Raw genomic sequence first — 16,565 nt, forward strand, 5'->3', positions numbered from 1 at the left:
CAAACTGTGCATTGATTTTGCAAAAGTGAAAATCATTATTGCAGATAAAGAGCAATTTCACAGTTCATTTTCACTCGTTTTTTTTTCTCTCAGCATTTAAGAGAACTTTACAAGATGGTGTGCACATTTTCTCAGGAACAAAATACGTAGTTTATACATGAAAAGTGTTTAAAAATAAACATTGGAAGTAATAAAAGTGCACATCATTTTATGCGCGTTTGTTGTGACAATTTTCTTTCTCATTTAGATTACTGTTTCATTGTGATGGATTTCAGTTTACGCTTTTATAACCTTGCAGGCAAACTATTTTGTGTGACAGATCAATTGTTTAAATAATTTTGTTGATCTTCATTTGCCCTAAATTGTTACATAAGGTCCGATGAGTCATGGAATGATTCAGACACAACAGGCTCTTGTATTTTTTAATTTTACCTCAGTTTCTCAAAGGTCATTTCAGAACCTGCAACTGACAATAAAATTATAAAGTATTCATCTAATTCCAGTGTCCCTCTGCAACAGATGTCTCATCTTTTGAGTACGCAGTTAGAAATGGATTCATAACATGGCATGCAGGGCCTATGAACATGCAGAATGAAGTGTTGGATGAATGGATGATGGAGTTCTCTGTCAGACTTAGTATGGATCTGGACAAACGCTTTGGCTTAACCAGACAACACCGAACTGTCAGCCAGAGAGATGTTCCAGGTATGGTTGTAGGCTGTTTTACTTTTCACTATTTGGGTTTGCTGGTAATAGGTCTTGTTTGGAACTTGTCTCCATGCATCCTTTGCATGTGACTTTTGATTACTAGTGAGAAGTTTAAATTGTGAAGAAACTTTGCATGAATATTGCAAGAAATGACAATTGCAACCAAAGTACTCGCCAATATTGCTATAATGCACTTGGCAGCATCAGGGTCTTGAGGGACATGAACTATTTCTTAGTTATGAGGATAGTAACAAATTGAAGCCATCTTTGACCATCTGGAAACAAGCATGTTGAATTAAATCTCAGTACCAGAAATTGTGACATATTGCGGTAATAAAAATATGACATGTGATTCTAATAGGAATGCTAGGTTCTTTTTTTGAAAGATTCTTCAGAAAAATCTGTCTCTTGATCTGTGACTGCTACTTTCCTGCAGTCGGAATGACTGCTACTTTCCTGCAGTCGGAATGAACTCAAGGGTTTCTGGCAATGATTTTGATTGAAAAGCCATGAGGTGTTCTGATTGTACTTTCCAGATGCTGGATTGTGAACTTGACAGGATTTTTAATGAAGTAAAAAGTTCTCTGGATGTTTTTGTGGCAGTTATGTTTTATATCAAAGGTAAACAACATGATTTATATGAATGCTCACTCTAACATGATTTATATGAATGCTCACTCTAACATGATTTATGGGAATGCTCACTCTAACATGATTTACAGGAATAGCTCTCGCTCTTCTATCATCACTTGGTATGTAATGGATAATGATGTGTGACTTGAGGCACCCAGTTTTTGACCATTTGTAATATGACAAGTCTGTATCTAAAACTAAGCCCATTTGTAATGTGACAAGTCTGTATCTGAAACTAAGACCATTTGCAGTATGACAAGTCTGTATATTAAACTAAGCCCATTTGTAATGTGACAAGTCTGTATCTAAAACTAAGCCCATTTGTAATGTGACAAGTCTGTATCTGAAACTAAGACCATTTGCAATATGATAAGTCTGTATATTAAACTAAGCCCATTTGTAATGTGACAAGTCTGTATCTGAAACTAAGACCATTTGCATTATGACAAGTCTTTATTTGAAACCAAGCCCATTATGAACAAACCATGCCTCTGGTTTCATTGCAGAGAATATAGTATGGCAGGTTGCTTTGTTATTTAACCAAAACATTAAAGTTGCTCTGAATTTATTTTCTTGGCTTTCAGTTTTTCGTGTTTTGCAAACAATGATGTTTTCATTGACTGTTTTTTGAAAAACCTGCAATTTAACAGCTGACTGAGATTAAGCAATGAAATCTGGTATATTTACACATAATTATCAGGTGTGTCGCACACATTTGGTGTCCTGTCTTATATTCAGTGTCATGGGTTAATATTTTACGTTTTCCTGCATGTTTTCATTTCCATTGTATAACATTAGAGCCACTTAAGATTAAGTGACAAAACTTGCTTTATTTGTGATATATCACATTGGTGGTCCTGTCTTCAAGGTCAAGGCCACATGCCATTATTTTAGGTTTCTGTACTGTTTTCCTGTCCACTCTATGACTTATGAACTATTTAAGGTAAATGAGTGAAACTATACCATTCGTATATTGGCACTAGAGGATATGTTGATTCCATTTTTGAAGAATCTGCATTGATTCAGTTTTTAGCATGATTTTTTTAATACTTTTATTCTAATAACTCTTGTACTTTTTACAGTGTTATACCATAGGATACTGTTATAAGTAGTATATAAATTGACAATGTTATACTATCAGGTACTGTTATAAGTAGTATATAAATTGACTGTTATACTATCAGGTACTGTTATAAGTAGTATATAAATTGACAGTGTTATACCATCAGTACAGCTATAAGTAGTATGTAAATTGACAGTGTTATCCCATTGGGTACTGCTATAAGTAGTATATAAATTGACAGTGTTATACCATCAGTACTGCTATAAGTAGTATATAAATTGACAGTGTTATACCATCAGTACTGCTATAAGTAGTATATAAATTGACAGTGTTATACCATCAGTACTGCTATAAGTAGTATATAAATTGACAGTGTTATACCATCAGTACTGCTATAAGTAGTATATAAATTGACAGTGTTATACCATCAGTACTGCTATAAGTAGTATATAAATTGACAGTGTTATACCATCAGTTACTGTTATAAGTAGTATATAAATTGACAGTGTTATACCATCAATACAGCTATAAGTAGTATATAAATTGACAGTGTTATATCATCAGTTACTGTTATAAGTAGTATATAAATTGACAGTGTTATACTATCAGTTACTGTTATAAGTAGTATATAAATTGACAGTGTTATACCATCAGTACAGCTATAAGTAGTATATAAATTGACAGTGTTATACCATCAGTACTGCTATAAGTAGTATTTAAATTGACTGTTATACCATCAGTTACTGTTATAAGTAGTATATAAATTGACAGTTATACCATCAGTACAGCTATAAGTAGTATATAAATTGACAGTGTTATACCATCAGTACTGCTATAAGTAGTATATAAATTGAGTGTTATCCCATTTGGTACTGCTATAGGTAGTATATAAATTGACAGTGTTATACCATCAGTACAGCTATAAGTAGTATGTAAATTGACAGTGTTATCCCATTGGGTACTGCCATAAGTAGTATATAAATTGACAGTGTTATACCATCAGTACAGCTATAAGTAGTATATAAATTGACAGTGTTATCCCATTTGGTACTGCTATAGGTAGTATATAAATTGACAGTGTTATACCATCAGTACAGCTATAAGTAGTATATAAATTGATAGTGTTACACCATCAATACCACTATAAGTAGTATATAAATTGACAGTGTTATACCATCAGTTACTGTTATAAGTAGTATATAAATTGACAGTGTTATCCCATTTGGTACTGCTATAGGTAGTATATAAATTGACAGTGTTATACCATCAGTACAGCTATAAGTAGTATATAAATTGACAGTGTTATCCCATTTGGTACTGCTATAGGTAGTATATAAATTGACAGTGTTATACCATCAGTACAGCTATAAGTAGTATATAAATTGACAGTGTTATCCCATTGGGTACTGCAATAAGTAGTATATAAATTGACAGTGTTATACTATCAGTACTGCTATAAGTAGTATATAAATTGACAATGTTATCCCATTGGGTACTGCTATAAGTAGTATATAAATTGACAGTGTTATACCATCAGTTACTGTTATAAGTAGTATATAAATTGACAGTGTTATCCCATTTGGTACTGCTATAGGTAGTATATAAATTGACAGTGTTATACCATCAGTACAGCTATAAGTAGTATATAAATTGACAGTGTTATCCCATTTGGTACTGCTATAGGTAGTATATAAATTGACAGTGTTATACCATCAGTTACTGTTATAAGTAGTATATAAATTTACAATGTTATCCCATTTGGTACTGCTATAGGTAGTATATAAATTGACAGTGTTATACCATCAGTACAGCTATAAGTAGTATATAAATTGACAGTGTTATCCCATTGGGTACTGCTATAAGTAGTATATAAATTGACAGTGTTATACTATCAGTACAGCTATAAGTAGTATATAAATTGACAGTGTTATCCCATTGGGTACTGCTATAAGTAGTATATAAATTGACAGTGTTATACCATCAGTTACTGTTATAAGTAGTATATAAATTGACAATGTTATACCATTGGGTACTGCTATAAGTAGTATATAAATTTACAGTGTTATACCATCAGTACTGCTATTAGTAGTATATAAATTGACAGTGTTATACCATCAGTTACTGTTATAAGTAGTATATAAATTTACAGTGTTATCCCATTTGGTACTGCTATAAGTAGTATATAGATTGACAGTGTTATCCCATTTGGTACTGCTATAGGTAGTATATAAATTGACAGTGTTATACCATCAGTACAGCTATAAGTAGTATATAAATTGATAGTGTTACACCATCAATACCACTATAAGTAGTATATAAATTGACAGTGTTATCCCATTGGGTACTGCTATAAGTACATGTAGTATTTAAATTGACAGTGTTATACCATTGGGTACTGTTATAAGTAGTATATAAATTGACAATGTTATACCATAGGGTACTGCTATAAGTAGTATATAAATTGACAGTGTTATACCATCAGTACTGCTGTTAGTAGTATATAAATTGACAGTGTTCTACCATCAGTTACTGTTATAAGTAGTATATAAATTTGCAGTGTTATCCCATTTGGTACTGTTATAAGTAGTATATAAATTGACAATGTTATACCATAGGGTACTGCTATAAGTAGTATATAAATTGACAGTGTTATACCATCAGTACTGCTGTTAGTAGTATATAAATTGACAGTGTTCTACCATCAGTTACTGTTATAAGTAGTATATAAATTTACAGTGTTATCCCATTTGGTACTGCTATAGGTAGTATATAAATTGACAGTGTTATACCATTTGGTACTGCTATAGGTAGTATATAAATTGACAGTGTTCTACCATCAGTTACTGTTATAAGTAGTATATAAATTTACAGTGTTATCCCATTTGGTACTGCTATAAGTAGTATATAAATTGACAGTGTTATACCATCAGTTACTGTTATAAGTAGTATATAAATTGACAATGTTATACCATAGGGTACTGCTATAAGTAGTATATAAATTGACAGTGTTATGCCATCAGTACTGCTGTTAGTAGTATATAAATTGACAGTGTTCTACCATCAGTTACTGTTATAAGTAGTATATAAATTTACAGTGTTATCCCATTTGGCACTGCTATAGGTAGTATATAAATTTACAGTGTTATCCCATTTGGTACTGCTATAAGTAGTATATAAATTGACAGTGTTATACCATCAGTTACTGTTATAAGTAGTATATAAATTGACAATGTTATACCATAGGGTACTGCTATAAGTAATATTTAAATTGACAGTGTTTTATCATCAGGTGCTGTTCTAAGTAGTATTTAAATTTACAGTGTTGTGCCATATTATACTGTTATAAGTAATATATAAATTGATAATGTTATACCATAGGGTACTGTTATAAGTAGTGTATAAATTGACAGTGTTATACAATAGGTTACTGTTATAAGAGTATATAAATTGACAGTGTTATACATTATGGTACTGTTAAAAGTAGTACATAAATTGAGAGTACTAGATAGGAATTGGCTGAAATTTGTGTTTTTTGCCTGTATTTACTTGTATTTATGAATTGCATGAAAATATAATTTTTACCTACTTATTTGAACACACAAAAACAATTAGTAAGAAGTGTAACATGTACACTAAGTTGAAGACAATTTGGCAAAATGTAACTTGCAGGTACAACTCAAGCAGTAATTCCAATTCTTGAGAGGCTTGGTGTGGAAGCAATCAGTGTTGGTGTGAATGGAGCCACATCCCCTCCTGATGTGCCACCTGTTTTTCTGTGGCAGTTTCAGAACTCCAGCATCATTGGTCTCTGGCATCCAGGTATCTAATCAAATGGAAAGTTAGTGATGAGTGGGGAACAGCTTTTCTTTCTTTCAAAGAACAGAAGTGCAGTCCTAATGGAAATATCAGTATTTGAACTCTTCTGTGATTTTATCCATTTTGAAGATAACTTTAAAAAAGATACTTGTAAAAAATTCAAATAGAAAGCACTTTGATTGAATGAACCTAGTCGTAAACGTGTTGTCAATCTCTTCATCCATCCATCCATCCTCCCTCCCTCTCTCCACCCATCCATCTATCCAGAAAGACAGACAAAGAGACTGAACCAGAACCAGATTTGGTATGAATCTTTATTACAGATGAGACTTCAGAAGAATTTTTTTTCAGTCTTCTGGTATCATCATTTAGAGAAGTTATAGCCCCTTATTGTTCAGCCTGCTAACTTTCATTTCTGTACCTGAATCTTAACAAGGATCACTGTATTTCAGTTAAGTTTTGCTGCAGTTTTAAATTGACAAAATTGTGAGAAAGTTTAATTTCAGGGTTCTGTGACATCGTTTACAGTGTCATGTGTTTAGGCTCGAATAAACAGTAACACAGAAAGAGTGAAAACAACAAGCTTTTTAAAATTTAACAAATAATTTATTTTCCTGGAAATTTCTGTAAAAAATGAAAAAAAGAGAACTTACTATTTCAAGAATCAAATCCAAAATTAATCCAAGAAAAATCCATGAATTAAATTGCAAAAGTCCTAGTAATAAATGTTCTAATAATTTCAAATTCGAATCCTGATGTAAAATCCAAGATGGATGACGATGATGTATGCTGCAGTCAGTACTGTGCTTATCTACAGTTCCTTGTAGAAATACAAATAATGGCACTCCGGTGTTGGAAATCCAAATTAAATTTGTAAGCAATGGCTTTGCCTGTGTGAGCGCTCTTCAAAATATTTCCAGACAAATAACATAATTAATCCATTTTGAATCCAAGTGATTTGAAATAACTCCAAACAGATAATTTGAAATAACTCTAAACAGCACAACATAACACTTTAACTGCCCAGCTTCTACTAAAAATTATTTCTCTCAAACATTGAGTTATGTGGGCTTTTTAAAACATCAACAAGGGTCATGTGATCATGTTTATATCACGTACACAGAATATGGCCTTGATTAGACCAATGATTTTATTCCCAGAATAAAAATTTAAAAAGTATTTACTTCTTAACCCACATAGTTTCATCATGACATTGATAACAACCGATCATTTTAAAATAAAATAGAACTTTGTTTACTAATTATGGACCCACGCCAGAATTTAGATCAACACCTGTTGTTTATAAACTAACAGTCAAGGTCAAACCATTTCCTGAAAAAAAAGTATCATCTATAGTGAAAAAATTTACATTATACTAGCATATAATAGAACACAATTTTTAAAACTGACAAATTAAATTAAATATATATATTAAATCAGATATACGTAACAACAATAGTTATTTCCCCCTGATTGCCCAACCTCTTGGTTCAACATCTTTATTTACCAAGCATTCTTGGATTTCAACCAAATGTTGGATGCAGCTTTATAATACCGTGATAGAGTTTGATTTCCAATCTTTTGAGTCATTGTTTATAGGATTTATGGCCCTTGATTGCTGAGTTTTGCTTTATTGCAGCATTCCTTTATCTAGGATGGGTGAATTTCATCCAGATTATATTTATGATATCTTAGATGAGTTTGATATTTGGATGTCTACTTAAACTTTAATTGTAATTGTAATTGAGATTAATTGTAAAAATGCAATATCCATTATGACTCTGAGTCATGTAATAGCCTAATATATTTCAAGCTTTGGTTGTTGTACCCTAATAATTATGGGCTGACAACTTACTGTTGTATATACCCCCCCCCTTTTTTTTTTTTAAGTACATCACCCTCTCATAATATATTTGGTGTCAAACTACTGCCTCCCATATGGGGCTCTTCCAAGTGATAAATGATGTTATGCATTGTAACAGGATCATAACCAAATGGATTTTTGAACCGAGGGAAAAGACAACACAGTGTGAGTGAATGGAAGGTTTTGAAATGAAAAATAAATATTTACGACAACACATACACAAGTAGACTTGAAACCCCACCCTTTACATATGATATACTGAACATGTCATGAAAAGAAAGATTCATATATATGAAAGATAAGAATATGGTACAATATAAAGAAATGAGCATGGTTCACACATGTACAATATATATAATGAAATGAGTATGATTCACAGAATCATATGATACAAAGAAGTAAGCATGGTTCATACAACCATATGATAAAAAAAACAAGCATGGCTCATGCAACCATATACCCTGGAGAAATAAGCATGGTTCTTACAACCAGAATCCAGAATTCACATCCTACCCGTCCTGTCACGTTAAAACGTATACACTGTTGGTTCAATTTAGGTCAATGGCTACGCTGCCACCCTGCAGGTAATGCTGTCACCATTCTAGTTCTTCAGCCCATCCATCCAGCTACAAACGGTCATAATAGGAAATAAACTAAATGCAGAGAGGAAATCCATAAATACATGCTACCATATGTTTTACATCAAAATAAAATTCTCAGCAATGAATTATGACAGACCAATAATTTTCTAGAGTTTTAAATCAGAAGAATGAAAAATAAAGATGGTATATTGATGGGAGGCATTTAAAATATGTATATACGCTTACAAATTTGAGTTGTATATTATTTATCACATACACCTATGGCTGTAGTAAGTTGTAAGAGTATTGGCACTCCTTGACAAGATCCAAGTAATCACTGTAGTAAGTCGTAAGAGTATTGGCACTCCTTGACAAGATCCAAGTAATCACTGTAGTAAGTCATAAGAGTATTGGCACTCCTTGACAAGATCCAAGTAATCACTGTAGTAAGTCATAAGAGTATTGGCACTCCTTGACAAGATCCAAGTAATCACTGTAGCAAGTCGTAAGAGTATTGGCACTCCTTGACAAGATCCAAGTAATCACTGTAGTAAGTCATAAGAGTATTGGCACTCCTTGACAAGATCCAAGTAATCACTGTAGTAAGTCATAAGAGTATTGGCACTCCTTGACAAGATCCAAGTAATCACTGTAGTAAGTCATAAGAGTATTGGCACTCCTTGACAAGATCCAAGTAATCACTGTAGTAAGTCATAAGAGTATTGGCACTCCTTGACAAGATCCAAGTAATCACTGTAGTAAGTCATAAGAGTATTGGCACTCCTTGACAAGATCCAAGTAATCACTGTAGTAAGTCATAAGAGTATTGGCACTCCTTGACAAGATCCAAGTAATCACTGTGATGCATAAGACAATATGTCTCCTATAAATTCAAAAAAAGAAAATGTACACAACCAGGGGTAAAGTACCCGTGTACATCATGCTATATGGGTATCTCGCCACAAGCGACCTACTGAGATGCATGTATTGCCCAACTTGTTCTAGGGTATTACCAAGTTATTTTCTTGCCTTATTCCATGACATTTATGTCTTTTGGCTTGTTTTAGTGCCAAAGTCAAATACTTGATGAGATGTGAATCAGAGTGATTTTCCACTGTATAGATTTGACACCAGATTCTATTGTTAATTAGTTTCTACTTCCACTCTTGCCTTGTTAGCATGCTCATTCAGAGACACTGCAAATACCCATCACTTGCACTCTGATTTGATTGGTTGAAGGAGTTTTCTCATTGTAAATGAATATTTTGTATCACAGAAGCAGTTAGCCAGATTTGGATCAACGGCTACCATTCCAAGACTTCAGTGCATTTCATCATCATGGCCATAGGCCAGAATAATATCCTGTCTGACCTTTCTGCTAGTTTTGATGTATCATGACTGAAGGCCTTTACCCTGGTTCAACAAATCATTTCTTAACCATTGTTCAAAAGTCTCAGTGATTCAACTTTCATATAAAACCTACTTCCTAAAATGCTCTAGCTTCAGCCAGCAGAATCAATGAAATTCATGCCATATTAGTCAACCAAGAACTTCTTGCAGTTCTCCCACAATGGTTCAGATTCCTCGTGATGGTCCTTAATTTTATTGCCAAGAACAGGCTCCTATCAGTAGGAAAACCATTCTTTCATTTTGAAACCTATATCTGTATTAGACCCTTCTTCACAGTGGCATCGAGGGTGACATGATATCTGAAATGTGCCGAGTTCATCAGAAAAGATAGATCTCAATTGTTTGTATGGAATAGACAGTATTTTAACTTGGCTCTTAAGCCTACAAATAGGAAACCATTTTGGTTGATGAGGTCAGTGCAGTTGCTACCAGCCTGGCATTCAATGGATACTGTTCTCTGACCAACATTATTCATACATGGTCAATTCTAGAGTAAGGGGATATAACTCCCTCATCTTATCCATTGTAATGGATTTAAAGGAATAAAATTGTTTTGAAGTAAGATGTATTTCTTTAGTAATACCTACCTGTTCATACTTTGGACAGACCTTTCCCATAGAGTTTGTATTTTTCACAGTAACTGATAAATGATGGGTTAGGGCACCATGACCACTGTTCAAAGGGAAACCACTCTTGTCTTTTTCACTGTTCAAAGGGAAACCACTCTTGTCTTTGTTCTTAATAAGCAAATGACCTTTGTTTTTATAGAACTGAACCAAATCATTGTTAATATCTATTTTTGACTTGGAAGGGCTGGATTTGTGAGGTCATGGATGGACTATGAATGTATTATGATCAAATAAGTATTATCATGGAAACATATTTTTCTTTTAAAAAATTGTTTTCTCTAAGGTTTGTCTGTTGTAGTAAATGGGATCTTTTTTTATCCACTGTTTGCTGATATTACTGACAATTCAATTTTTAATTGAATTTAGTTTGCTTTCTTGCCTTCAGTTTTTCTTCTTTGTCATTTTGTTATGTAATGAAAATGTCCAGAAATCATACTAAAATGTAGTGACACAGTCAATTGGTCCAGCCTTACTTTGAGTTTTGCCAACTTTAAGATTGTGTGTGTAATGACTGGCAGAGGTTCCATATATTTTATATTTTGCACAAGCTACATTTTTAAAGCCACAATATTTAATCTTTGGGTCATATATAGCATAGGATCTGGGATTTCTTATGTTGGTGTAAATCATTTTAATTTTAGCATTGAATTTTGTACCAAATGTTGCTGGTATCTATCTCAGTGAGATTATCATGGTATATAATTGAAAAATTAACTGCTCACAGTGCATGCTCTGTTTTAGGAAACAGAAATGAGTACCAGAAGTTCACGATGAAATTATCAAAGTTTAGCCAATCAGATTTTTGTCCAGTTTTGTGTTAGAGAAAGGCAAATAAGGTACTTCATTGGCTAGTTCAAAAGCTCAATTTAAATGGGCACAAAAAAGCAGAACTTAAAAATATATTATAAAATCACAAGTATGAGTGACGGGGAATTTTATTTAGTATTGTATGAGATGAAAATTGTCCTGGTTTTGAAAAGTTCTCCCAGCAAATATTAAACCTCAAGCAGACATGCCAGTAAGTGAATTGTTTTTTTCAAAGCAGGAACACAGTTCATATTAATATGTTCAAATGACACCAAAACTTTCCATCAGATGAATAGAAAAAGATTAATAAAGTTTGATATGCAGATCTGTGTAACACCACTACTTCAACAACATAGTTTGTATCAGTGCAAACACAATATGCTAATTTTTATATGAACAACTCACAATGAGTTTAACGTTGTTTTCACATTTAAGTACTGTTGTCATTGCTTGATCTCTTGTGATTTGAATTCCATTGGTGCATAGATAGCATTACTTCATTTACCACATGGAACACATTAACAACAACAACAACAACAACAGTATCTGCAATCTTGACTCATCTCCCCCAATTTCCAAACTGTTTGCATACATAAAACTTCATTATTTGTGGGCACATTTAAAATGGAAGTTATTTATCAGGCAGATTTGTGTTGCTGTGAAAGAAGATTTAGTTGTAGAGGTTAATTTACAATGTATTGCATTGACAAAACTTGCCATAGAATGACATTAAAAGTGTTAAAAATAACACAGTATGTGAAAAAAATAAAGTCATTATGCAGATCCAAAACCTTTATGAAATTGCAACAGTATTATTGTATCATGTTATATAATATAGTAATCAATACTTTCTACTAAAAATTTTCATCTGCACTTACGGCAGAAAAACATATCTGACATGACCTCTGGCTTGCAGTCAAAATTGGTTTGGGCAGTATACTGTAAAATATATTTAAAAAAATAAGTACAAATATTAAATGGTCATATATGAACAAATATGTACATGAAAATAGGCATGTATGAATAAATATATACATGAAAATAGGCATGTATGAATAAATATATACATGAAAATAGGCATTTATGAATAAATATATACATGAAAATAGGCATGTATGAATAAATGTATACATGAAAATAGGCATGTATGAATAAATATATACATGAAAATAGGCATATATGAATAAATATATACATGAAAATAGGCATATATGAATAAATATATACATAAAATAGGCATATATAAATAAATATATACATGAAAATCGGCATGTATGAATAAATATATATACATGAAAATAGGCATGTATGAATAAATATATACATGAAAAAAGGCATGTATGAATAAATATATACATGAAAATAGGCATCTATGAATAAATATATACATGAAAATAGGGATGTATGGATAAATATAAATATGAAAATAGGCAAATATGGAAGACAAGTATACAATGACCTTCCGGTATTTTGAAAGCAAAAATAAGTAATACATTTATGTAAAAGAAATATACTTTATGACCTAAGCATTGTTCTTCTTCTGCTAACTTTGCTTTTAATGAGGCTAGTTACTAGCATGACTATCAGTCTATGAATTAATTAGCATGCCTATCAGTCTATGAATTAATTAGCATGACTGTCAGTCTATGAATTAATTAGCATGACTGTCAGTCTATGAATTTAATGAGGCTTGTAATTAGCATGACTGTCAGTCTATGAATTAATTAGCATGACTGTCAGTCTATGAATTTAATGAGGCTTGTAATTAGCATGACTATCAGTCTGTGAATTAATTAGCATGACTGTCAGTCTATGAATTAATTAGCATGACTGTCAGTCTATGAATCACATTCTGATTCTGCCTTCTTGCTATCAGTCCATTCTTTAATCAAACTTCATTGTATAATATAATGTTAAATTTGTTAAATATGAGATCAGTTAATTGCATTTGAAATAAAAATCACTATATAAGCACATATAAAAAGATACAGCCTTCACTTATTTAAAATAAATATGAATGTACAGTAATTATCAATATTCAACATGATATTAAAAGCATTGGGATTGGTTATTGTGATTGATCAAGATGCTTTAGTTTCTGAATGTTTTACAGGAGGATATCCCAATGAACCTGGGAAGCTCCCATTTACACCAGGAGGTATGTCCAGGAAGGACTGTGCCATTGTTGCAGGGCTTCCTCATGCCCTGTGCTTTGCCTTTAGAACAGACAATACAGGACCACCCATGGATTATACGGTATTGTAATTGACATAATTTTAAGCTCTAACGTTTTGGGAAATTAAATGAGGAAGCGTTATTGGCAAACATTTTCTTTAAATATGATAAATGATATAATAATGACAAAGTACAAGTTACTGACATAAGCGTATGCTGCTAACAATTGGCTGTATTTGTTAACATATAATGATGCTAAAATGTTATGATTGACATTACTTGTCACTTTGTTATATTTACTAATAGCAGTCAACAACGTACATTTCTTCTGCCAGTATATGTCAGTGGGACAGCATTTTATGTCTTTGTAAATTTGTACATAAAACACCTGTGATCTTTTATGTTTAAAGTATACTTATATTTTAATTTTTGTTGTGTGGACTGTGGAGTCAAAAATGAAGAATTGTTATATTACCTTATCTTATTTGATCTCATTAAACAAAAGATCAAAGAGTTGGAGAACTGGTATTGTTTGGTAAATTCAAAGGAATAAAGCCATAAAACAAACAGGAATGATTGTTGACATCATTATGTACCATGGATTAAAGGTATAACTGTTGACATCATAATGTACCATGTATTAAAAATATAATTGTTGTCAGCATTGTGTACCATGGATTAAAGGTATAATTGTTGACATCATTATGTACCATGGATTAAATGTATAATTGTTGTCAGCATTATGTACCATGGATTAAAGGTATAATTGTTGTCAGCATTATGTACCATGGATTAAAGGTATAATTGTTGTCAGCATTATGTACCATGGATTAAAGGTATAACTGTTGACATAATGTACCATGTATTAAAAATATAATTGTTGTCAGCATTGTGTACCATGGATTAAAGGTATATATGTTGACATCATTATGTACCATGGATTAAAGGTATAATTGTTGTTAGCATTATGTACCATGGCTTAAAGATATAATTGTTGACAGCATTATGTACCATGGATTAAAAGTATAACTGTTGACATCATAATGTACCATGGACTAAAGGTATAATTGTTGTCAGCATTATGTACCATGGATTAAAGGTATAATTGTTGTCAGCATTATGTACCATGGATTAAAGGTATAATTGTTGTCAGCATTATGTACCATGGATTAAAGGTATAATTGTTGTCAGCATTATGTACCATGGATTAAAGGTATAATTGTTGACATCATTATGTGCCATGGACTAAAGGTATAATTGTTGTCAGCATTGTGTACCATGGATTAAAGGTATAACTGTTAACATCATAATGTGCCATGGACTAAAGGTATAATTGTTGTCAGCATTATGTACCATGGATTGAAGGTATAATTGTTGTCAGCATTATGTACCATGGATTAAAGGTATAATTGTTGTCAGCATTATGTACCATGGATTGAAGGTATAATTGTTGTCAGCATTATGTACCATGGATTAAAGGTATAATTGTTGACATCATTATGTACCATGGATTAAAGGTATAATTGTTGTCAGCATTATGTACCATGGATTAAAGGTATAATTGTTGTCAGCATTATGTACCATGGATTAAAGGTATAATTGTTGTCAGCATTATGTACCATGGATTAAAGGTATAATTGTTGTCAGCATTATGTACCATGGATTAAAGGTATAATTGTTGACATAATGTGCCATGGACTAAAGGTATAATTGTTGTCAGCATTGTGTACCATGGATTAAAGGTATAGCTGTTGTCAGCATTATGTACCATGGATTAAAGGTATAATTGTTGTCAGCATTATGTACCATGGATTAAAGGTATAATTGTTGTCAGCATTGTGTACCATGGATTAAAGGTATAACTGTTGACATCATAATGTGCCATGGACTAAAGGTATAATTGTTGTCAGCATTATGTACCATGGATTGAAGGTATAATTGTTGTCAGCATTATGTACCATGGATTAAAGGTACAATTGTTGTCAGCATTATGTACCATGGATTAAAGGTATAATTGTTGACATCATTATGTGCCATGGACTAAAGGTATAATTGTTGTCAGCATTATGTACCATGGATTGAAGGTATAATTGTTGTCAGCATTATGTACCATGGATTAAAGGTATAATTGTTGATATCATTATGTACCATGGATTAAAGGTATAATTGTTGTCAGCATTATGTACCATGGATTAAAGGTATATTGTTGTCAGCATTATGTACCATGGATTGAAGGTATAATTGTTGTCAGCATTATGTACCATGGATTAAAGGTATAATTGTTGTCAGCATTATGTACCATGGATTAAAGGTATAACTGTTGACAGCATTGTGTACCATGGATTAAAGGTATAATTGTTGACAGCATTATGTACCATGGATTAAAGGTATAACTGTTGACATCATAATGTACCATGTATTAAAAATATAATTGTTGTCAGCATTGTGTACTATGGATTAAAGGTATAATTGTTGTCAGCATTGTGTACCATGGATTAAAGGTATAATTGTTGACATCATTATGTACCATGGATTAAAGGTATAATTGTTGTCAGCATTTAGTGCCACGGATTAAAGGTATAATTTTTGTCAGCATTATGTACCATGGATTGAAGGTATAATTGTTGTCAGCATTATGTACCATGGATTAAAGATATAATTGTTGACAGCATTGTGTACCACAGATTAAAGGTATAATTGTTGACAGCATTGTGTACCACAGATTAAAGGTATAACTGTTGACAGCATTGGGTACCATGGATTAAAGGTATAATTGTTGACAGCATTGTGTACCATGGATTAAAGGTATAATTGTTGACAGCATTGTGTACCATGGATTAAAGGTATAATTGTTGACAGCATTGTGTACCATGGATTAA

The 16,565-nt window shown here is 32.3% G+C and overlaps 1 protein-coding gene across 1 annotated transcript in view; it reads left to right on the forward strand.

Annotated features, from left to right (window-relative positions):
* LOC149779946 (uncharacterized) overlaps positions 1 to 16,565 on the forward strand; it is a 56,573-nt gene that overhangs the window by 4,753 nt on the left and 35,255 nt on the right. The window contains exons 4-6 of the mRNA XM_089936643.1: positions 504 to 705; positions 6,074 to 6,223; positions 13,625 to 13,767. Of these exons, the coding sequence (XP_089792769.1) occupies positions 504 to 705; positions 6,074 to 6,223; positions 13,625 to 13,767 (495 nt within the window). The remainder of the gene's footprint in view (positions 1 to 503; positions 706 to 6,073; positions 6,224 to 13,624; positions 13,768 to 16,565) is intronic.

Source organism: Sinohyriopsis cumingii, chromosome 16 (assembly GCF_028554795.1).
Source record: "Sinohyriopsis cumingii isolate HCF-2022 chromosome 16, ASM2855479v2, whole genome shotgun sequence".
Classification (NCBI taxonomy): Eukaryota; Metazoa; Mollusca; class Bivalvia; order Unionida; family Unionidae; genus Sinohyriopsis; species Sinohyriopsis cumingii.